At 36.8% G+C, this 20,574-nt stretch overlaps 5 protein-coding genes across 5 annotated transcripts; 4 read left to right on the top strand and 1 right to left on the bottom strand.

Annotated features, from left to right (window-relative positions):
* On the top strand, window positions 480-4,848 carry LOC105168099 (glyceraldehyde-3-phosphate dehydrogenase GAPCP2, chloroplastic). Its single transcript, XM_011088034.2, has 14 exons — window positions 480-798; window positions 1,358-1,452; window positions 1,556-1,623; window positions 1,716-1,754; window positions 1,977-2,077; window positions 2,274-2,386; window positions 2,485-2,584; window positions 2,665-2,811; window positions 3,025-3,085; window positions 3,207-3,304; window positions 3,387-3,529; window positions 3,647-3,730; window positions 4,177-4,266; window positions 4,362-4,848. Exons 1-14 carry the CDS (start codon window positions 715-717, stop codon window positions 4,414-4,416), a joined length of 1,278 nt encoding a protein of 425 aa, XP_011086336.1. The 5' UTR covers window positions 480-714; the 3' UTR covers window positions 4,417-4,848.
* LOC105168098 (defensin-like protein 1) lies at window positions 5,204-5,763 on the top strand. Its single transcript, XM_011088033.2, has 2 exons — window positions 5,204-5,348; window positions 5,464-5,763. The coding sequence occupies exons 1-2, from the start codon at window positions 5,261-5,263 to the stop codon at window positions 5,652-5,654; spliced, it is 279 nt and encodes a 92-aa protein (XP_011086335.1). The 5' UTR covers window positions 5,204-5,260; the 3' UTR covers window positions 5,655-5,763.
* On the top strand, window positions 5,877-7,085 carry LOC105168097. Its single transcript, XM_011088032.2, has 2 exons — window positions 5,877-6,325; window positions 6,710-7,085. The coding sequence occupies exons 1-2, from the start codon at window positions 6,181-6,183 to the stop codon at window positions 7,009-7,011; spliced, it is 447 nt and encodes a 148-aa protein (XP_011086334.1). The 5' UTR covers window positions 5,877-6,180; the 3' UTR covers window positions 7,012-7,085.
* On the top strand, window positions 9,448-10,815 carry LOC105168095 (putative defensin-like protein 3). Its single transcript, XM_011088029.2, has 2 exons — window positions 9,448-9,767; window positions 9,885-10,815. Exons 1-2 carry the CDS (start codon window positions 9,719-9,721, stop codon window positions 10,199-10,201), a joined length of 366 nt encoding a protein of 121 aa, XP_011086331.1. The 5' UTR covers window positions 9,448-9,718; the 3' UTR covers window positions 10,202-10,815.
* LOC105168096 (DCN1-like protein 1) lies at window positions 10,862-16,742 on the bottom strand. Its single transcript, XM_011088030.2, has 11 exons — window positions 16,532-16,742; window positions 16,138-16,199; window positions 15,314-15,450; window positions 14,606-14,664; window positions 14,382-14,405; window positions 13,340-13,422; window positions 13,179-13,243; window positions 12,819-12,868; window positions 11,870-11,971; window positions 11,395-11,454; window positions 10,862-11,110 (listed from the first exon to the last, which is right to left on the bottom strand). The coding sequence occupies exons 1-11, from the start codon at window positions 16,532-16,534 to the stop codon at window positions 10,976-10,978; spliced, it is 780 nt and encodes a 259-aa protein (XP_011086332.1). The 5' UTR covers window positions 16,535-16,742; the 3' UTR covers window positions 10,862-10,975.

Below are 20,574 nucleotides of genomic sequence, written 5' to 3'. Positions count from 1 at the left end.
TCAGGTGTAAACGGAGATTTTTTTGAGGACGTGTAGATGTAATTTTCAAACTTTTGGAAGAAAGTATAATTCGTTTTTTTAAAGGGATCTAAGTGTAATTAATTCCAAAAATTATATTAACATTTTTTGTCATATATTTCTATTATAGATATATTTAAATCTAAATTTTGTATCAAATTCAAAGAATTTAAATTTAAATCTAAACTGTGAATTATTAAATTAATGCATACGATGATATAATAGTAATAGAATTAATAGGTCATGTGAGTAGAATGTTAAATCTCAGTGGGTCCCATTGGGCAGTCTGACGTGGCTCCCACAGCACTAACGACACTTCCACCAACCACCCAACGTAAGAAACAGTGTGTGTGTGTGTTAGGTGTGTTTTTGGTGGCGACGACTAATTTTTCATTTTTCAGGATTTTAACTTTATTTTATTACAATAATGAGAACATAAAAAAGTGGAATTCCCGTAAATGAGGCACAGTTTGAGAGAGCAGTGGGCGGTGGCGTTCTTAAGAATCTCCGTCTTCGCTGAATTAGTACGCATTTAAATATTATTCGTCAAAAAGACGTTGGCTTATTCTTTTCCTCAAAGGCCAAAAACCTCTCCGTTCCTCCCTCTAGGGTTTTTGCCGTCGTTATATTGTTTGAGAAAGGTAGGAGAAGCAGCTCGATAGATCGGCGGATCGAATTTCGTTGAGAACAAAGAAAATGGCCTTCTCTTCTTCGCTTCTTAGATCCGCGACGTCACGCGTTCTCGATGCTGATGCTTTCCGCCATTCCGATAATTTTAAGGTGAGATTTCATTTTTGATCGGTTGGTATGTGTATCGAAGATTTAGCTCAGATCAGATTTAGCAGCACGTACTTTTTTTTTTTTTTTGGATGTTTCTTTTCGCAGTCTGCATACTGCGGTTTTGTTACGTTGACCGTTGTTTTCTGTTTGTGTGTGTTGTTGAATATGGCGGTTTAATTTGGACATGCTGCTGGATTTTAGCGTTGGCGCTGCTGCTTGTATTTTGGTTGAATAAATTTTCGACCAACTTTTCTGGTGGTAGGACTGCAAAAACCTAGCAAATAAAGATAAACGGATCGATTTTGGCACTTTGTTGTATTGATTGAGGGAAAAATGAAAAGTTTGAAGTGAACTGCTGAAGCATGCATAGTTGGAAAAGTATATGAGCATAACGCCGGCTGTCTTGCTGAATTGCTTTTTTTTTTTTTTTATTGGCACAAATCAATACTGAAATTATCTTAGCTCCTATGTCCTGACTTGTTCTCTATTTATCATGTGTTTACCATACAAATATAGTTCTCCTTATATGCTATAACACGTAGTTTGTAATGTGATCTAGGTATCATGTGGGGGCCATAACCATAATGTTAATGCGGTGAAGTTCCAGTCTAGCATCTTTGGGACTAATGTCTCAGTGGATTCATCTTCATTACAGTTCAGTAATTCACAACGCCACAACCCCAATGCTTGATGATGCTAATGATGGCAATGTTATTCTACCTGTATCTGTGACTAATGCTGATGTTATATTCTATAGGAAGTCTACTGCCCGTAGCATTCAGCCAATCAAAGCAACGGCAACAGAAATACCTCCAACAGTGGCAAGTAAGGCCTATACCATTAGATTTATTTCAGGTGTTCCGATGAACTCTGCATTAAGAGTTTGAAAAACTCTATTTTTGTGTGTTACTATTCAGAATCAAGAAGCAGTGGGAAAACAAAGGTTGGCATCAATGGTATGTTTCTGACATCTGGGTCACTCTGATTATGTTTATCTTTGACATACAACACAATGGGTTATTCACATAAATCACTTTGGTTACTTGTTGAACTTGGATGTTTGATGCTTCGAATATTATTTGCCCATATATAACATTAATTCACTTGTTACCAACTTGATAAATGGGAAACATGGCAAGATGATGGCAATGTATTACTAAGATGCTTGCACCCTGCAGGTTTTGGACGTATTGGGAGATTAGTTTTACGCATTGCAACATTTAGGGATGATATTGATGTGGTGGCTGTTAATGATCCTTTCGTTGATGCAAAATACATGGTGAGTATGTTTTCTGTTTTTCATCTATATGTTTGCTGTTTGAATGCTTAGTAAATGCTAAATGCAAATAAGTAATGCCTTCTGTGAAGTTTAAATTGCACATGTTTGAACGATCTATTTCTTGTCTGACAAGCACACACCCATATCAGGATTAGTTACCAAAATGCAATGTAAAATGTGTTGTTAATCCTCTCAGGCATACATGTTCAAGTATGATTCAACCCACGGACCCTACAAGGGGACCATCAGGGTCGTAGATGAATCCACTTTGGAAATTAATGGAAAGCAGATTAAAGTTAGCAGCAAAAGGTATCAGCAATATTTGAAGTCCGATAACCATTTTTGATTCACATTGCATATTGTTCGAGCTTTTAGCTGTCATTGTTAATTCCCACCTCTTGATACAGGGACCCTGCAGAGATTCCTTGGGGTGATTATGGGGCTGAGTATGTTGTTGAATCTTCTGGTGTCTTCACTACTGTTGAGAAGGCATCGGCGCACAAAAAGGTTAGTTATGGGGCTGGCACTCTATACATTATCTTTTGCCATCTCATATAAGAAGCTCCTCACTAGGGTTCATTGTGCAGGGTGGTGCAAAGAAGGTTGTAATCTCAGCTCCATCCGCTGATGCTCCTATGTTTGTGGTTGGTGTAAACGAGACTACTTACAAACCGAGTATGGATGTCGTTTCAAATGCTAGCTGTACCACCAATTGCCTTGCACCTCTGGCCAAGGTTTGACTGGATCTGTAAACCCTTGAGGATTATATTATTCATTAGGAAGGCCAAGAAGCTTGGAATTTCCGATACTTATTTTTTTATTTAATCTTTTTTTTTTAAATAAAAAATAAAATCTTCTCACATATCAAACCACCTTCTTCTTGAATCCTGTGGAAAGTGATTATTTTATCTGTTGGACTATTGCTTGAAATTTTTTACACATGGCAGGTAGTCCATGAAGAGTTTGGTATTTTAGAAGGTTTAATGACAACTGTCCATGCAACAACAGGTATGTAATAGGCCTGCGTATCTAGACACAGTATATACTCCCTCGTTTACAATGTTATCTTTGCATCTTTGCTCTTATGCTTAGGCCTGGATCTTCTTAATCCACTGTTCTTGATGTTCAGCCACACAGAAGACAGTTGATGGTCCTTCAATGAAGGACTGGCGGGGTGGCCGTGGAGCCGGGCAGAATATCATCCCTAGTTCCACTGGTGCAGCAAAGGTATGTGTCAGTTTTCAATCGGAAACCCTTTCACGTTCCAGTTTATGCGACAACTTATTTATACTTCAAACGAAAACTTTAGGCTGTTGGGAAAGTTCTTCCAGAACTTAATGGCAAGCTCACTGGAATGGCCTTCCGTGTCCCTACGCCTAATGTCTCTGTCGTAGACTTAACTTGTCGACTTCAGAAGAGTGCTTCTTATGAAGATGTGAAAGCAGCCATAAAGTATGTGAACCACATCTCTGCTTTAATCTGCTGTTGCTCACTTTTTTACATGCGTGGTGTGAATGGGATTCTGAGTATTTTCCATTCTCATGCTTAAATTTTCATGAAAAATTCCAGGTATGCTTCAGAGGGTCCACTGAGAGGCATCCTTGGATACACTGATGAAGATGTCGTCTCCAACGATTTTGTCGGCGACTCAAGGTATACATTTTCTCTCCTCATCTGTCTATCTTACAACTTATAACCCACAGAAGGAGCCTCACTTGGTTGTAAACCCTTATTGCTTATACTCTTCAGCTTTCTATATGGTCGTGAAGTTTCCCAAATTTTTGATGACCTTATGTTATCTAAGATCTTACCTATGACTGTGTTTGGATGGAGGGATTTGGAGACACCAATAATAGGTTAATTTGAAACTCACCACAATAATGAAGAAACTAGCTCAATGGGGTGCTAAAGATTTTGAAACTCATTGAAACTTGAAGTATCCAGATGTGGTTAATTCGGTTATGTTAGGCACGTCACCTAGTTTTGTTCAGTTAGTGGGCTTGGTCATTTCATTTACATTATGGGCACGCTCTGTCAATCTATATGTAATTGTATCGAACTTGGAACTTTTTAATCAGTCTTTTGGGCTCTCACTGCAGGTCAAGCATATTTGATGCTAAGGCTGGCATTGGACTTAGCAAGTCTTTCATGAAGCTCGTCTCTTGGTATGATAATGAATGGGGCTACAGGTATATACTCTTTCTACATTTGTGCAAGTTTTGTAACATACTACCAAACAGCTCGGCCCACTACATGAGTCTTTTGGTCTTTTTTTTTTTTGCAGTAACCGTGTGTTGGACCTGATTGAGCACATGGCTCTGGTGGCAGCGACTAAGTAGAGAAGTAGCTGCTGCAGAAGCCTCTTTTGTTTGAGCAAAGAGGTTGGATGTGGGGAGTAGTTGCAAAATCTTTAGCTGATTTTTGTGCTTGAAATTTCATCACAGTAGCCACCTACGCGGGATGAAGGCTTTGAAATATTGAAATAATGTACTAGTAATTAATTAGTATAGAAACTCAATTTAGAAATGCATGTATTGGTGTGGTTGTTTAGGTTAGGAGGAGGAGCCTAACCAGTGTGGTTCACTCTATATTCACCTCACCGTAAGTACCATCTGGATTGATATTTTTTTGCTGTATTAGGAGGTGCGGGATTGTGCACCAGCTTCTCGTCTCTGGATTATATACTTTTTGGAGGTCCTTAAAGATTCTTTCTCCGTAACCGCTGAACTCGATCTTCCAAGTATCTTCAAGTTACACACAGATTTACTTTACTTCGTACTGTCTAATGTTTACAGACCTTGAATTTCTGACTTTGTAGTATAATAATTAATTGTTACAAATGGCGGATAAATGAAATATGAGAATTTTGATAAGAGTTGACGCAACCAAATAGAAAAAAAGAAAAAAAAAAATTTGGCATCTTTTGTCTTTTGCAGCCATTCCACCTCAGACCAACTAAAAATAGCTACCCAAATTTATAACCTGATTAAATCAACAAGTAAATTGTGAGGCATATGGGAAAATCAAAATGCAATTGTGATGAGACTTGCAAACGGTGGTTGATGAGGATTCAGTTCAATGCTGCAAAGTGTCACAACCCCTTCAATACGTGTCGAGAACCCTTTATTTCACACAAGAGAGTAGGCGTGTATATAATGTTGTTAAGATGAATGAGTTGGATGGATGGGCGTGTTCCAGAGACAAGAAAGCATTATGGGCACAAAGGTCTTCTTCAGTCTCCTCCTGCTATTGCTCTTGCTCTTCACCACTCGTGAGTAACACAATCCCTCTCTCCATATCTCCTCCTCCTTGCATCAAACTAGTATTGAGGATCCTCTTCTTCATCTTAATTTCATGTCGTATAATGAAGCATTGTTGTTATGCAGACGAAGAGGTGGGGTTTGACAGCATGATAGTGAAGGCGGATGGCAGGACGTGCTTATCGCAGAGCCACGGGTTCAGGGGACAGTGCTGGAGCAACACCAATTGTCGGCTGGTGTGCAGGAACGAAGGTTTTCCGGGCGGCAGGTGTCGGGGCTTTCGCAGGCGCTGTTTTTGCGTCAGGCCCTGTCCCTAATTAATTACTCGGCCCCAATCTCATCATCAAATCCATCAACAAGTTATTGATTTCCTGAGTTTCATAGTGTATAAACTATTACATAAATAAAATCGGGAGTTAATTGCAATATAATTAGTCCTATATTTTTATGTTAAATGAATCCAAGATATTAACAAAATATAACAAAAGAGACATGTGGGCATGAGTGGAAGCAGTTAAAAGGGGGAAAATGGGAAGAATAGAGAAAATGAGGACGCTTGTCTCAGATTCCTTTAAATAAAATAGAGTTTGTGCAAGGGTTGGAGTTGGAGTTACTCCTCTTCCCTTTTTACAACACAAAATTCGTCAAGGAAAAATGTCTTGTTTTCAAAATCCCCTACTATTCTGGAGAAATTGGTGTCGCTTGAGGACTTGTACAATACAAAATGGTGAATTTTGAAAAAGTGGTGGGTAGCATTATAATAATGTAATGAGTATTTGCAATTAACGTAAAAAGCTCTCACTAATTATGAGTTTGTTTGTAATAATGGGAAAAGTGTTATGAATGATAATGCTTCAACATCAGTACCATGTTCACTATAAAACCCTACCCCCCATCGCAATATCATCATCCAACCTTCCAACTTTCATCATCAAAATGCCTTCCAAACTCCAAAATCTTCTGCTCTTTCTCCTCCTCTTGGCCTTCCGTAAGTTTTTGAGGGATTTTGAATCTTTCAATAACAGATTTTTCAAATTTGTTTGGATAATTTTATAGTATAAAGAATTTCAATTCCATCACCTCTCATTTTTGGTTAAATTATTTAATATAGAGTCCGTTGGAAATTCTTTCTACAAATCCAAATTGTCCTACCCAAATATATTCTTAAGGGATAATCACATTATGGAACTTAGACACATTGAAAAATCACTCTACGCCCATTACATATTTAAATTACGATTGCACCCTTGACGACGGGACAGTCCGAGGGGCAATTTGTAACAAGTATAAATTTTCGATGTAATATGTTGAAATATAATTATTATTATTATTATTTTGAACTTTTATGTTCTTCATGAAAAATTGAATGCAGAGGAGATGATAATAATGCATGGGGAGGCAGAGGCAGCCGTGTGCGAGTCGCCGAGCAAACTGTTTACAGGCCTTTGCTTCAGCGACAGAAACTGCTCCGCCATCTGCGAGAAAGAGAACTTCGTCACTGGCCGTTGCAAATTCTGGAAATGCATTTGCAGCAAAGACTGCGGCACTGGTGGCGGCGGCGGCGGAGGAGGAGGCGATCCAGGTGGCCCGCCTGACGAAGGCGGCGACGAAGGCCCGCCGGAGGGAGGGCCTCCCGCAACCGTTGTTAACAGGAAGCCTTTGATGGAGTCCTGATTTGTGTCCTCTTCTCTATTATGTCACCACAGTTGAAGAGTTGGAATAAAAATTTATTGCTTAGATGCTGCCAGCTTGGTATTGGTATTGGTATTGGTATAGGTATTGGTTTTCATCTATTAAATTAAAATATGGACTTGTTATGTTTCTAATTTAATAATTTAACAATCAACTCATCTTATACCTTAAGTTTTCCATTATTTTTCATTATTATGTTAGATAACTTATCTAATATATCATTGTAAGTAAAGTCTCTGGAAGTTTAATAGAAGACGTTCCTAAATTCAAGGAGGCCTAAATTTAAGAGCGCATCACAGGCTAACAAGAAAGCTTAAGAATTTGGAATTCTCCAACCAAAATCAAAGTTAATATCGCACGATGTCTACGGATGGTTTAGGTGACATTCATGTAGGATCTTTGTAAACACATCTCACAAAATCAGATAAGAATTTACAACCGACTCAAGGACACGTGGCGCTTTCAACCCAAAAGTAACCTATAAATCCTAAAAGCTTGAAAGATGGTGTCTTCTCAACCACCTCGTTGAAATCTCTGACAAGGCATCTTTATTCATAGAAAATGCTCTGATTTGCACATACTCCAATTGCCTCGAGAATTGTAGATCCTCCACCCGATGGGAGAAACCTTCCACCAAATCTACGACACTTTCAATCTTTTCCAATCGACTTATAGTTGCCTATAAATAGAGAGTTCACCCAAACGGGATAAGACACCTTTTCACCATCATACTACAGCTTTAACCTTCATGCTACAACTTTAGCTGATTAGAACACTTTAATTTCGTACTTAGAGTTTTACTTTAATGTTCATATCTTCCTTGTACGTAAAAATTGAAGAATAACACTCTTTTGTTTCCTAACACTTATTTTACTATTTTTTACTCCAAATGGATTTTAGCACCATATTTTTTGCTCTCATCAGGTTCCATAGTACATTTTTATTGATATTTAATGAAAAAAAGCCATGTAGACGTTAAATGCATGGGACCAAAAGTGTTACATTTTTAAAGTTATGGAACTGAAAATGAGAATCACATAATTAGTAGGACTAAAAGTAAAAATATTCTAAATTACGGGACGAAAAATGACTATATGTATATAGTTGAATATAACAGGAAACACAAATTTGAAACAAATGATCTTGATATAGACAATAAAGAGAAAAATAATCGCACGTAAGCTATTGTCTATATCGATATTTAACTATTTACATAAATGAAGATAAAGTAGGAGTGTTGAATGGATAAAGCTCCTTAAATATTTTTTTTCCTATATAATATATAGGTATATAATTCACGTCCTAAAGTGTGAGAGAAATAGATTATTCATATTTAGTCACATATATATATATATATATATATGATCAGTCTAGAAATGGGGTTGAAATGCTAGTAATTAGCCCACCTCTTCTCCAAATCTAACGAAGCACCTATAGAACAGAAAACACGTCAACTAGTCGGGTCATTGCCCGACTATAAGACTCCCACGCCCAAATCAGAAAAATGAGATCGAATGATTAGCCTTTAATGATAGGATTACAGTAAAATTTATTGATTACCTCTTGTGGTGTGAATCTAATCATATTTATATAACCTCAACTTTCCTTGCCTGATTGCCACGTGCCTTAATCTTAGACCTTCAAAACCGCTTAACAAGGCGGTCAATATGGGATCATACGTCTGGGTCGCCTAATAGGCTATATCCTCGCGATCCGATTGCCTTAATCACGCCACAAATCCTCTTGCCTTATACGGAACAAAAATGACCGTTGTGACGCACAATGTCGATAATATCCTCCCTCGAGGGTATTTGTGTCTTTTAGATATCCATCCCTCATCAATATATATGCTTAATTGGATGAGGCAGCTCATAAATTCATTCAAGTGAAGCTAAAACTAATTATAGTAATACTCATTTTTTAATTGAAAATGTAGTAGGCCAATTTAATTTTGTTACGCTATTCTTATTCTACAGTGTAAGTGAATGGTTTTTAAACTATACTTTATAATCTTTTATAATTGGAAAAAAAAATATTGATGTCCTCTTGTAAATTTCATCTATTAATTAGCTACGATTTTTAGTAATAAACACATATCTGTAATGTATCTGTTTTAATGGGTTTGAATAGAGTATTGATTTGCGGTGACATTTATTAGGCCTATGTAAGAATTTGGAGAGGAACTTTCGGCCCGGGTAGGACTTTTTTCCTACTATTAATTTAATTACATCTTATAATTTTCAAAAGGGACACATGTGAACTATACCTTACTGCGACAGGGTATGATAAATGATATCTACCCCCTCAACTATATATATATATATATATATATATATATATTTATTATATTATCCCTAGAAAAAAAAGGAGAATACGAAGATTAATTAGTATTTGCCTGGCAAGAACTCATCTGTTAGAATCATGTTTGGATGCGGCAATAAATTGTGATGATTATAGATCAGCTAAACTAATTACCAGATAACTAAATCATCGTTTTAATGTAATTGTCAAAGAAAATTCAAATAATAACATTCAAGTGTGGTTTTCAGGGCCACTTGTGAGTCTTGTCAGTGGGGGCAAACGCTATTCCTTCCAACTGTTTGATGTCTTTCTCACTCTGTACCTATATATAACTTTTCCTTCTCAAGGTTGGCTTACCTCTGTTTTAAGGTAGTAGTAGAAGAACACAATGACAATGAGGCTCTTTGATCTCTTCCTGCTTGTCCTCTTGGTTTCCTGTAAGCATTGTCGTCTAAGCCTGGCTATTTTTCCAGTCCCTTTTGCAGCTCAATATACACTATTCGGTGGACAAAATTAGAGCGAATCGTTTTCATTTGTTTATCCGTATCGTGCAGGTATAGGGGCAGAAGCAGCAGTATGCCAGACGAGAAGCCAGCAGTTCAGAGGGTTATGCTTCAGAAATGATAACTGTGCTGCAATCTGCGAGAAGGAAGGTTATATATCCGGGAGCTGCAAGGGGTTTCTCCTAAGGTGCATTTGCTTTAAAGATTGTGGTGCCACTGGTGGCGGCCCTCCTGACGGGTCACCAGATGGGGATGGTGGCACGCCTGAAGGCCTTACTGGCAGCCATGTGACTTCCAATATCAGTAGTGTCTATAAATATGGGAAAAATGAAGCCAAGCCTGGAAATGCTGAAATAAAGAAAGGATAGGGCTTGCCGCTTGAAGGGATTGTGTACTAGTTATGAAAGCCTTCATGGAAATAAATGGAATTGAGCATATCAAGTATTTGAGAATTTTCTTTGTAAGGCAGTAACTATTTAGATTATATGGTGTGGATTACCATCTATCCCTCTTTGGATCAACACTCATGAATGAATCAGGTGCATTGCACCCTCCATCACAAAATTTCACAAGAAAATAAGGGTCATGCGTCATACCATCAAGAAGAAAGGTTTAAATGCATAGGCTTGCCTCGGTCTTTAATGCTCACTTATTCCCGAATTAGCCATCAAAAGCCTCACTTAATATGAAAGTACATGTTCTGAAATCAAGGACTTTGGACAGCCAGCCAGCCAGCCAGCCAGCCAGCTACGTGCAATTACATTCTGCTCACTTCTACTTCTGCACGCACTAAGAAATCGACTCAGTTTGCATTAACCACAATGATTTTTCCAAGGTGAAAAATGGTCGATCTGAAACGAAAAATTAACATTTGCAAGCTCACAACTGCAGTAGTTCTCTTCAATTGAGAAACTACACCACTTCAACATTTAGTTGTACCAGAATGAACCGTACTATGGGAAACAAGGAAAAGTATATCAATGTATAATTTTAAAAGCAAGCCCCCACAATTTTACACACAATTTTGCTTTATGTTCGTCTTTTGTTTTTTTTTTTTTCTTGTTTTTGTTTTTTTTTTTGAATTTTACATTATCAATCTAAAAGAAAGCAGAGAACGAATTAATACACAGCTCCGAGATTGGTCAATGTTTGTAGCTCCAATCACTCAACTTGCCCTTCCGAATTATGTCATTTTCAGTCAAGTAGTCAACAAATTCATCAATCAGATACGGCCAAGCCCCATCTGGATCATAGTTTGACAATGCAGGATCCACTGTCTGCATTATTGCAAAAGGTACATCTAAAACAGTCAGCAATTAGATTAGAAAATTCTTGGATATCTTATGGAAAGCAAAAATGCAAATTATGTTTAAGGACGCAACATGCAAATTATAGGAAATATTTCGGACAAGGAAAGGCATAGTGTTGAAGAATTGGGACTCGAGTCAAATTTCAAGAAGTTGGGTACATGATAAAGTGCGAAATAGGCAATCAGCAAGAGTGGAAATTAGGAAATAATATGCATGCAGCAAGCCCTAGCAAATTGGAATTAATTGTTTACCCTTGCAAACTCCAGTAGCTGGGACCAGGTATCACGAGAAATTGCTTTGTTATGCCGTGCCTGAATGATAAAACCAACATAAAAAATAATCACCTTGATAATCTCTGCTATAAAAAAATTGCTGTATAATTGCCAAAAAAGATGCCATAAGCAGGGAAAATAGCCATTTGCTAAATATTCAGATATACAAGAATATTTAAGAACTAGTTCTCCAACAACAATAAATTGAGAGATATAATGTCCACATTCTGCCTATTAATTGAAAATCAAGTAAAGTTATCTACATCCCAAAGGAAATGCAACAAATCCTTGTTTTAAGCACGAAAAGTCCCTAGTTCGATACTTGGAAATTAAATAATACAGTGCCTTTCTTTAAAAGCTAAAGATTCTGTCAGATCTGAATCTATTTGACCACCACAAGAATTAATTCACTCACGGCATAAGAAATAGAAAATCCAGATTAAGTTTGTTCTACCTGCAAGAACTGGCACCAATGATCCACTAACGGCCATTGCTTTTCTGCAAATAGCAACTGCCACATTCCAATTGCAGTATCCAATGCCAAGGACTTCTGACCCTGGAATCAACAGGATATCAGGTACCTACTACTCCAAGTATGCCTTTCAATAATGGAAGTTACAAATTAGAAGAAACCTAATACATGCACTATTTAACAACCTTAACAAAATAAGAATTGTGGCCAGTTGTAACCAGATTTGAAGTCCGAAAATTTGAGAAAAAGATAAGTGTAGTTATGAATCAGTATAAAGCACGCAAGACAAATTTATAGATCTTTCTTGCTGCGAACAGGAAAGCAATTGTAATTTCTGGTTAAACGGGCCAGTTCAGGTGTGCTGTCCAAAGGTGCAGGGCTGTCTGATGACACAATAAAGAGGTAGACGCTCAAACCAAGAGAACCAAGTGAATTGAAAAAATAACAGAAGAGAAAAGAGAGAAGAAGAACAAGGAGAGGAGATAAACGAGACCATCCATACAAAGGTAGCAGTTCCATACCACAAATATCAACTCTCGCTTACTAGGACTCTGAGAACAATAATTAACTAATCCTAAACCAATCTTCGATAAAAAGAAGAACAATAATTAGTATATCCTACTTGCTTTGTAATTTTTTTTTTCCCAAGTGACGAAGTTTATCATAGATGTTTTGCCATTTTATGCCCTTGCTTGGTGGCAGCACCTAGGTATAACATGAACATGAATTAATTGTCTTGAACTATGACCAAGCCTTTGAATCTTCTCACTGCTTCACAGAAAATACAAGTTCCAAAATGGCGTCCCAGAACTTTACTGCCCGAGCAGAAACCAAGTACTATCTCAGGAATACTGATATACTCCTGGACCGACTAACTAATAGTTCTATGATCAATACAAATTAAGAAAGAATCATTAGTAAAAGAAGTTACCTTCTCTTTTGCCCAGCCAAATGCAAAGTTATAGATCTCCCTGAACTTTTCTGGAGAAAATAAAACTATAATCAACAATTGCGAAATTTCCCATATTTAACCTTGTCAATATCATTATTGCTTTAGTTCTTCATCTTGGAAACCATGTCCAACACACACACACATTGGAAGTTTATTGTTTGCTATCACTCTATCTGATAACAAAATTAAGTAACTAGAAACTGCAAAAAATCATTAGGCATTTAGCACTACAAAGAAGTAAAAGAATTTGAGGGGAAAACCAAGTAGTGAAAGAACAATATTTTGGAGAAGTGAATGACATCTTTTTGACTACCAACACATTTCCATGACATCACATACGTTCATCTTTCAGTTCAGAACGCATAAACGGGATTCTTTCTCTGAACTTCTCGAGTGAATCTATCCTGTCAAATATCATCAGGATGAAAATTTCAATTCAGTATCAACCAAATAAAAGAAGAAAATGAAGATAAGCTTCGAAAGACTTCACTTATACTCACCCAAGAGATTGTAATCCACCAATGAACTCCTGCTTTGAGAATTCACACATGGTAGCAGCCTTCATATGCCATGAGACCACCAACTACAAAGCATAGGCTTATCAAAATTCATCTAGGATAGAAAGACAAAACATCATAACGCAAAACACTTGCATCTTCTGTACAAAATTACTTCTGTAATTTCATTCGTTTGATTACAATCTCATGAGGGTGTTGATTTGCATTTAAAGTCATATTTCTCAAGCTATATTATGAGGATAAATGTATCCTGATAACAAGTACTGGAAGAATCTTAGCAATAATGCTCATGACATTACAGACAAATGAATCTGCTCTAGTTGATGCTAATTTTCCAAGTAAACCATATCCCTCTCACAAACTTGAACTCTTGAGGGTACGAGATCAACTTATGGAGTTTTAGAAGCCTAAAGCAAAGAAAGAAAACTTGAAATGGTTCCACCTCAATCCTAAAATCAGTTAGAAAGCTGCCAGATGACATGTTCAAAATTGTCCAAAAATTCCCACAACCGACTCAAATTCAATTTCATAAAAAAAAAAAAAAGCATCAAATGGAAGTGCTCAATCCATCCAGTTCTATGAGCTTCAGCAAGTTTCAGGTAATAGCTTGTCATCATTGTTGCTAGGAATCCTAGTGTCTTATCTTATATAGACGTTACAAGACCAGAACATGGATGTTTTTATACTAACAAAATCACAAGGTCTTTTGACATCATTTAAAGAATGGCCACAACTAGCAATCCTCAACCAGCTAGAGAAAAACCATTTCATTACATCTCTAAACATGTTTCTTGAAGCATTGGACAACCACATTGATTTCTGATTGGTGGAAAGAGGGAAAAGTAATATAAGCTTAGCATCAATTTCAGAACAGAAGAACAAAGAACCAAATGGAGCTTCAAACAACCAAACCATGCTTCAGTTACACATCAAGATAGAATGTACTTGATAATGCTAATCTCAGGCAATTCCACATAATCTAGCAAGCAACACTACACGTGGTAGCATTTCAGATGTAACTTACCATGACAATATCTTGAGGATCAACCTGCAAAAAGAAAAAAACAGTCCGCATGTTATCCAATACTCAGTTAAACAGATAAGAAATGACAACAGCAATGTGAAAATAGGGTCCCAGATTTTCATATAATACAAGCCAAGCCATCAGTAATGCTTGAGGATTTTCTTTCTCCATAACATTAATTACAGACTGGAAAGTAAGAGACTGTAATTAATTGCCAAGCCTACCTGAAGGTCATTGCACAGGAGAGTGATTCCATCAGCCAAAATCATATCAGCATAAGGATCTGAAAATTTAACAGCCTGCAGTAAGATTACTACACCCAAATGGCAAGAATGTGGAAGGAAACCATGCTGAATATGACTATAACCTGTCTCTGAAAAACTCACAGCACATTAAACAATTTTATGAATATTTAACTATTCCCTTAACAGAGAGATTCATTTAGCATTGTAAAGTCAAAGTGTGAGAGGAGGCATGCAACACCTGTTCAAAACCCTATCTAACCCTTGTGCAAATTTATAATTCAGATGTCAGAGATCCAGATCTTCGGCTGGCACATGAAACATGAAAGTAAAGAAAATGCCATATGATGAGAGAATGAAATGAATCGGAGAACTTTCTTTACAGCTCGAAACCATCATAACAATAATTCAATCTCCACATTGTCCACAAGTAATCATTCCAGTTGAATGACAGAGGAGCTCATGTAAAACAGGTTTATAAGAAGAAAATTTGAAACACTGATACCATATAACGTGAACGACGGTTCAAATTTCAATGCGAGCAATGAGGGAATATTACATTCTCCACCGGACAAATTATTGAAATGAAAACGTGCAAGTTATTTCTTGAAAAGTGACGAAAGTGGTTGAACATGGTCAAATACAAACAGTATGCAATATTGCACATAAAAAAAGATAAAAACAAATTGCCTTTGTATCTGTTGTAAAGCTCCTCTAAATGCCTTGTGTCAGCAACTGACTTAAGTTGGGGATGGCTGTAAAATATGTCAAATGCTCCTTCAAATTGCCAATCACTGGACTTCAGGGCATGGATAGCAACTTTCTCACTGCATCCAAATAAAAGAGTAACAGCTAAACTACACAAAAAACCATCATCTACAGCAATTAGAGGACTAAAACATGGAAAGTAGAAGTGAATGCCACACCAACGCACTCAGAATCTAGAAGCTAATCCTCATAGTAAGCATCCAAAGTTACTTAAGCTTTGAATGAGCATGCAAATTATCTCGTGACATCCTATGACTGGGACCATTATGCATTGACAGAGAAAAATAGAAAGAAGAAAGTAAACGGGATAAAAGTTAATTTATACTTTTCAGAAGATTGTATCATAGGATTTAGAGAGTTTTACTAATTAACGAGGCCACATGCAGCATGCTTGGAGGAAATATTCATGATTTTTAAGGTACAATAAGTCAAGCAAATAATCAGAAAAAGCAGACATGCCAAAATTGTATCTAGCAAAAAGGAAATTTCACTTCCAAACCTAGCAAGGCACTAGATCCTGCAGTAGATACACAAGTACATCACACCAAAAGTAAACAAATATTAAACTCTACTGAAATTTCACCATTTTATATAAGAGGCACAAGAGTAGACAATTGAGAAAAACATAAGGAAAATCTGCAAACCACATGAAGAGAGGCATGTTCAAATGGAGACCTCTCTATATATCATAATTCATAAAATTTACGAAAGTTCAAGCCTTAAAACACAATTGACTGTTAAGATACCTCGCCCCAGTAATTGACATGAATTGCTGCACTTTGTCACGCTGCCCTCTACCCAACTTGTTCTGTCAGGCAAACAAAACGTCAGAGTAATCAATTCCACATATATCACCAAAAGAAAGTCCAAAAAGCTGGTTCGTTTCAGCTCCTTCAAAACAGAAATCTGCGGGATTAACTCGTGACTGCCAGTAAAGCAAACACTAAACTTACCGATAACAACAACTTCGGCAATAACAAAATACTGCTCATAACAACGATTAGAACACTAATAACAGCTATAAGAAACATATTCAGCTGGAAACTTCTAAGTTGCATGCTAATGAATCAATACCGCTAAAAAATCCAACACCGAAAAAAGATAATTTCGCAGGAAATGACGGGAAATATTAGCACTGACCATATTGAGAAAACACAGAGAAATCCCAAAATGATCGAGATTTGATCCAAATATCAAAGAATTTGAGCCAGAATCACCAGAGCGATTGAACTAGGGTTTGATTAATCGCTAGATTCCCTCGCTCTGAGTCGCCAAACAGTCCCCCCTTTTTCTATTTTATTATTTTCTTCTTTTTGGGGGAATGGATTCCTTCTACTGTTTTTTAATTTTCGCACAAATCAGCACACCCACTGGGAACCTCTCGCTCACCAGACACACACTTGTGCATTTACGCTTTTACCCTTTATGTACTTTCCAGTTCCCAAGTGGCCTCTGGGCTGGGCCAGGCTGAAATCGCCCATATTTTGGGCCCAATCTTAGGCCCATTTTCTAAATGTGTAATATATTGGGCTGGGCCGCTTATAACTCGGCCCATTTTTCAGTTTCTATTATCCAACAAAATTTCCAAATTGATATGAAATTAAAACCTTTCTTATTCCCAATTTTGTCATAAAACCCTATACGCGATCATGACTTCAGACATTGAGCTTATGTTAATCCTCCATATCGACATGAAACAAGTACACTATTCAGATCCTACGTTACATTTCAACGATATCCAAAGTTGAACATTTGGGCCTTCATAACTGCTTGAGCCCATTAACTCAACCTGGACACAACACCCCAAGCCCATCACTTGACCTGATCCTGTCTACTACTAGATCCATAGGCCCGAATCCATCCGGACACACTTGGATTCTTGCATTAGTCCCGTCCTGAACAAGAATGAAATATCAAGTGGGTAATGGGCCGGGCTTTTCATGAGAGCTGGGCCTGAATTGTAGAGAGCGGACCTAATTGCAAAAATCGGATGTAAAACAAGGCAAAAACGTGATCTTCTAAAAAATGAGGGGTCAAAACAGGAAAAACGAAAACCTCGAAATTTAAGGGAGAAGAAAGCGGCAGCTCGGAACTCAAAAACGATCGGGGGCATATCTGTAAATCCGTAGCATATCCACAACTAGGGTTTTCTATTCTCACTATCTATATATACCCACCCCTGTACATACTTCCTTGCAATCTCTGCCAACAGTTTGAGGACGGCTGAGCCATTTTCGTCTAGATCAATCACACACTGACCAACACCTGTTTTTGCTTTTCATCGCGATGATTATTCTGGAGGCCAGTGATGCTTAGAGAATTGTCCGTACCATCTGAGTGTCATTTTCCGATGATCTCTTTGATGTTACTTCCTCTTCAATCTTCTGAGGTCTCCTCCTTTTAGATTTCTGCTCTCTGTTTTGAGAATTGTGTCTTCTTATTTCTGGAAATTGCTTTCTAGCGTTGGTTGATTTTGATTGGGAAAGGGGCAGTGATGTCGAGATTATACCATCAAACGATGAAAGCTTTAACTGGGCTTGTTGATGCAATTTAATCATTATTCTCTGAGCCTTTTGATGGATTATTTTGATAAGTTTTGAAAATAATTGTACAAGTGTAAAGGCAACAAATTAGAGTCACTGATGCACTAGATTGACAATGGTGTTTTCAGCGCTGTACGTTGCCGATAAAAAATATTTGGTGCTGAGATTCTGGCATTGGCTTCTCTCCCATGTAGCTGGTGCATTCAGACGCGCCTACACTCTCCCTTCAGCGATGGCATTCAGCAATTCTGAATGAGCATTAATAAACTCGACGGGAGGCTAAATTGGCTTATTTATTTGAATAATTCAGAAAAAATAACAAAAATATTGAAATTTCTAGTTATTTTTTAATTAGTAAGTTTTTAGCTTATTATTAATTATAATCAATAAACTATTAAATTTATAATTATAATGAATAATAAATATAGTTTGAATGAAAAAATAAAGGAGTAGACGGCCTGAATTTGTTCATGGCTTGGTATTTTTAATATGTTTTTATTATGAGTTTTATTTTAATTACTTGTTTATTTTTTAATAATATTAGAATAATTATACCCCGTTCTACATGTGAGACTGTCTGATCATGTCTACCCCCGAATATCAGCCGTATAATTTTGTTTAGAGGGTGATGGCTAAATTATTAGCTTCAGAATGGTGGAAAATCTGAGTAGGGTTTGTGAAGGGAGAGTTTAAAATAAGTTAGATTTTATATATTGTTTTTGAAAGAGGTGGAAGAAAACAGAGTATAAGAATGGAAGAGATAGTTGAAAGATAGTACATAAGACCTAATGTATCCGAGGATAATTTATTTAAAAAATGTAGGACAAAAATAATAAGAAAAGTAATGTGAATTGGAGAAGTTTAGAAAAGTAAGTGGTACTGCCGTTATTCATCACGGTCCCATAATTTTTATTTAAAAAAAAAATTTTCTATGTCACTATTGTGACACAGATTTTATAAATTTTTTCTTTTAATTTGTCATTGCGGTCAGTGATCGAGGGCATGATTATTATATAAAAAAAAATAGTAAAGAACTGCAGCATGTAAAATTGTAGGCTGCAGTTTAAGGTTGAGCCACCGTGCTTATAAAGTGCAGTGGCTTAACTTTTATTTGAAGTATGGTTTGTCACAATTGTGGAAACAGAACAAGGATTGTAGCTCACACTTAAATAGTGTGAGCTGCAATTGTCACGGGCCACACTATTAAAGTGTGGTCAAATCAAAGCTGAACTACCGTACTTTGTAACTGTGGTGGCAAGTTAAATTTTTTTTTTAGAGGGTGACATAGAGAATTTATTTTTAAATAAAAATTGTGGCATCGTAGTGAGTAATCGCAGTGCCACTTATTTTTCTAAACTTCTCCAATTCAAGTTATTTTTCTAATTTTTTTTCCTGTATTTTTAAATAAATTCCCCTATATCTGAGCTCTTTACTCTCTTCCTTTCATACCTAAGTCGGTTTTTACAGCATTCCAAGAGTCAAAATTTTGTCCATGACATCTATAAGATTAGCCAATGTTCGATTTTGACTAGGCATGTCAACGAGTCGAGCTTGAGTTGAGCTCGACCATTTTTGCCGAGCTCGAGCTCGAGCTCGACTCTGCAACTTCAAGCTCGAGCTTGATACAGTATTTCTGAGCTCGCTTTCTCGAGCTCGAGTTTGAGCTGTTGAGCTCGAGTTTGTTCCAGAAATTGCAGCAAAATGGAGGTGGGAAGGAGAGGAATTTTACAACATTATATACAACAATAGATACAAAATTTTTCAGAAATTTTGCTTATTGATAATGATCTTCCATACAACATTACAACTCCTTTACAAAAGCAAACAACAACCACAAAAATTAAACAAACCATTATCCTGTGAAAACACACCCAAACCCAAGAAAAAAAATTAAAGAAGATGCTAAAAACACACCAAAATCCAAGAAAAAGAAGAACAAGTAAAACGCAACACATAGAAGGATTACATTAAAGCAGACTCGTTGCTGACTTACCGTCCTTGTTGTCGTGAGTTTGGGACTAGGGTTCTAAGAGATGGATTTGGGGAAGAAATGAGAGGAGAAAGATGGAAGCTGTTCGTCGCCGTACTCATTGCCGGCCTGCCGTTCTTGTTGCCGTGAGTTTGGGGTTAGGGATCTAAGAGATGGGTTTGGGGAAGAATTGAGAGAGGAGAAAGATTGGAGAAGAAACAAAAACAAAACAAGAGAGTGAAAGTGATGGGGGTTGATTTTTGACTTTTTGTATTACTACTACTATTATTATTATTATTATTATCATCATCATTATTATTACTACTACAACTATTATTATTATTATTATTATTTTAAATCATGAGATCAAATCATAAAATTTTTACATAAATATAGTTGAAATTAATATATGTTCACAATTTGCAAAATTTATATATTTATAAATGTTAGTATAACATTGATTTAACTATCATCTTACATTGTTGAACAATATGGGTTAATCGGGCCATCAAAATTTAAATCAGACTGTTTGATATGATAAAACTTACAAAAAAGTACATTTGGTAAAGTTTTAGACTTTTTGGATATACGGATGTCGAGATATCATACTCGAAACATAAGAGTAATCATTCAAGATGGTGTATCGTTGAATCAGGCCATGTGATTTTAAA

This window comes from Sesamum indicum, linkage group LG8, assembly GCF_000512975.1.
Source record: "Sesamum indicum cultivar Zhongzhi No. 13 linkage group LG8, S_indicum_v1.0, whole genome shotgun sequence".
Lineage (NCBI taxonomy): Eukaryota > Viridiplantae > Streptophyta > Magnoliopsida > Lamiales > Pedaliaceae > Sesamum > Sesamum indicum.
Note: the sequence above shows the minus strand (reverse complement) of the source record. Positions and strands in the feature narration are given on the sequence as shown.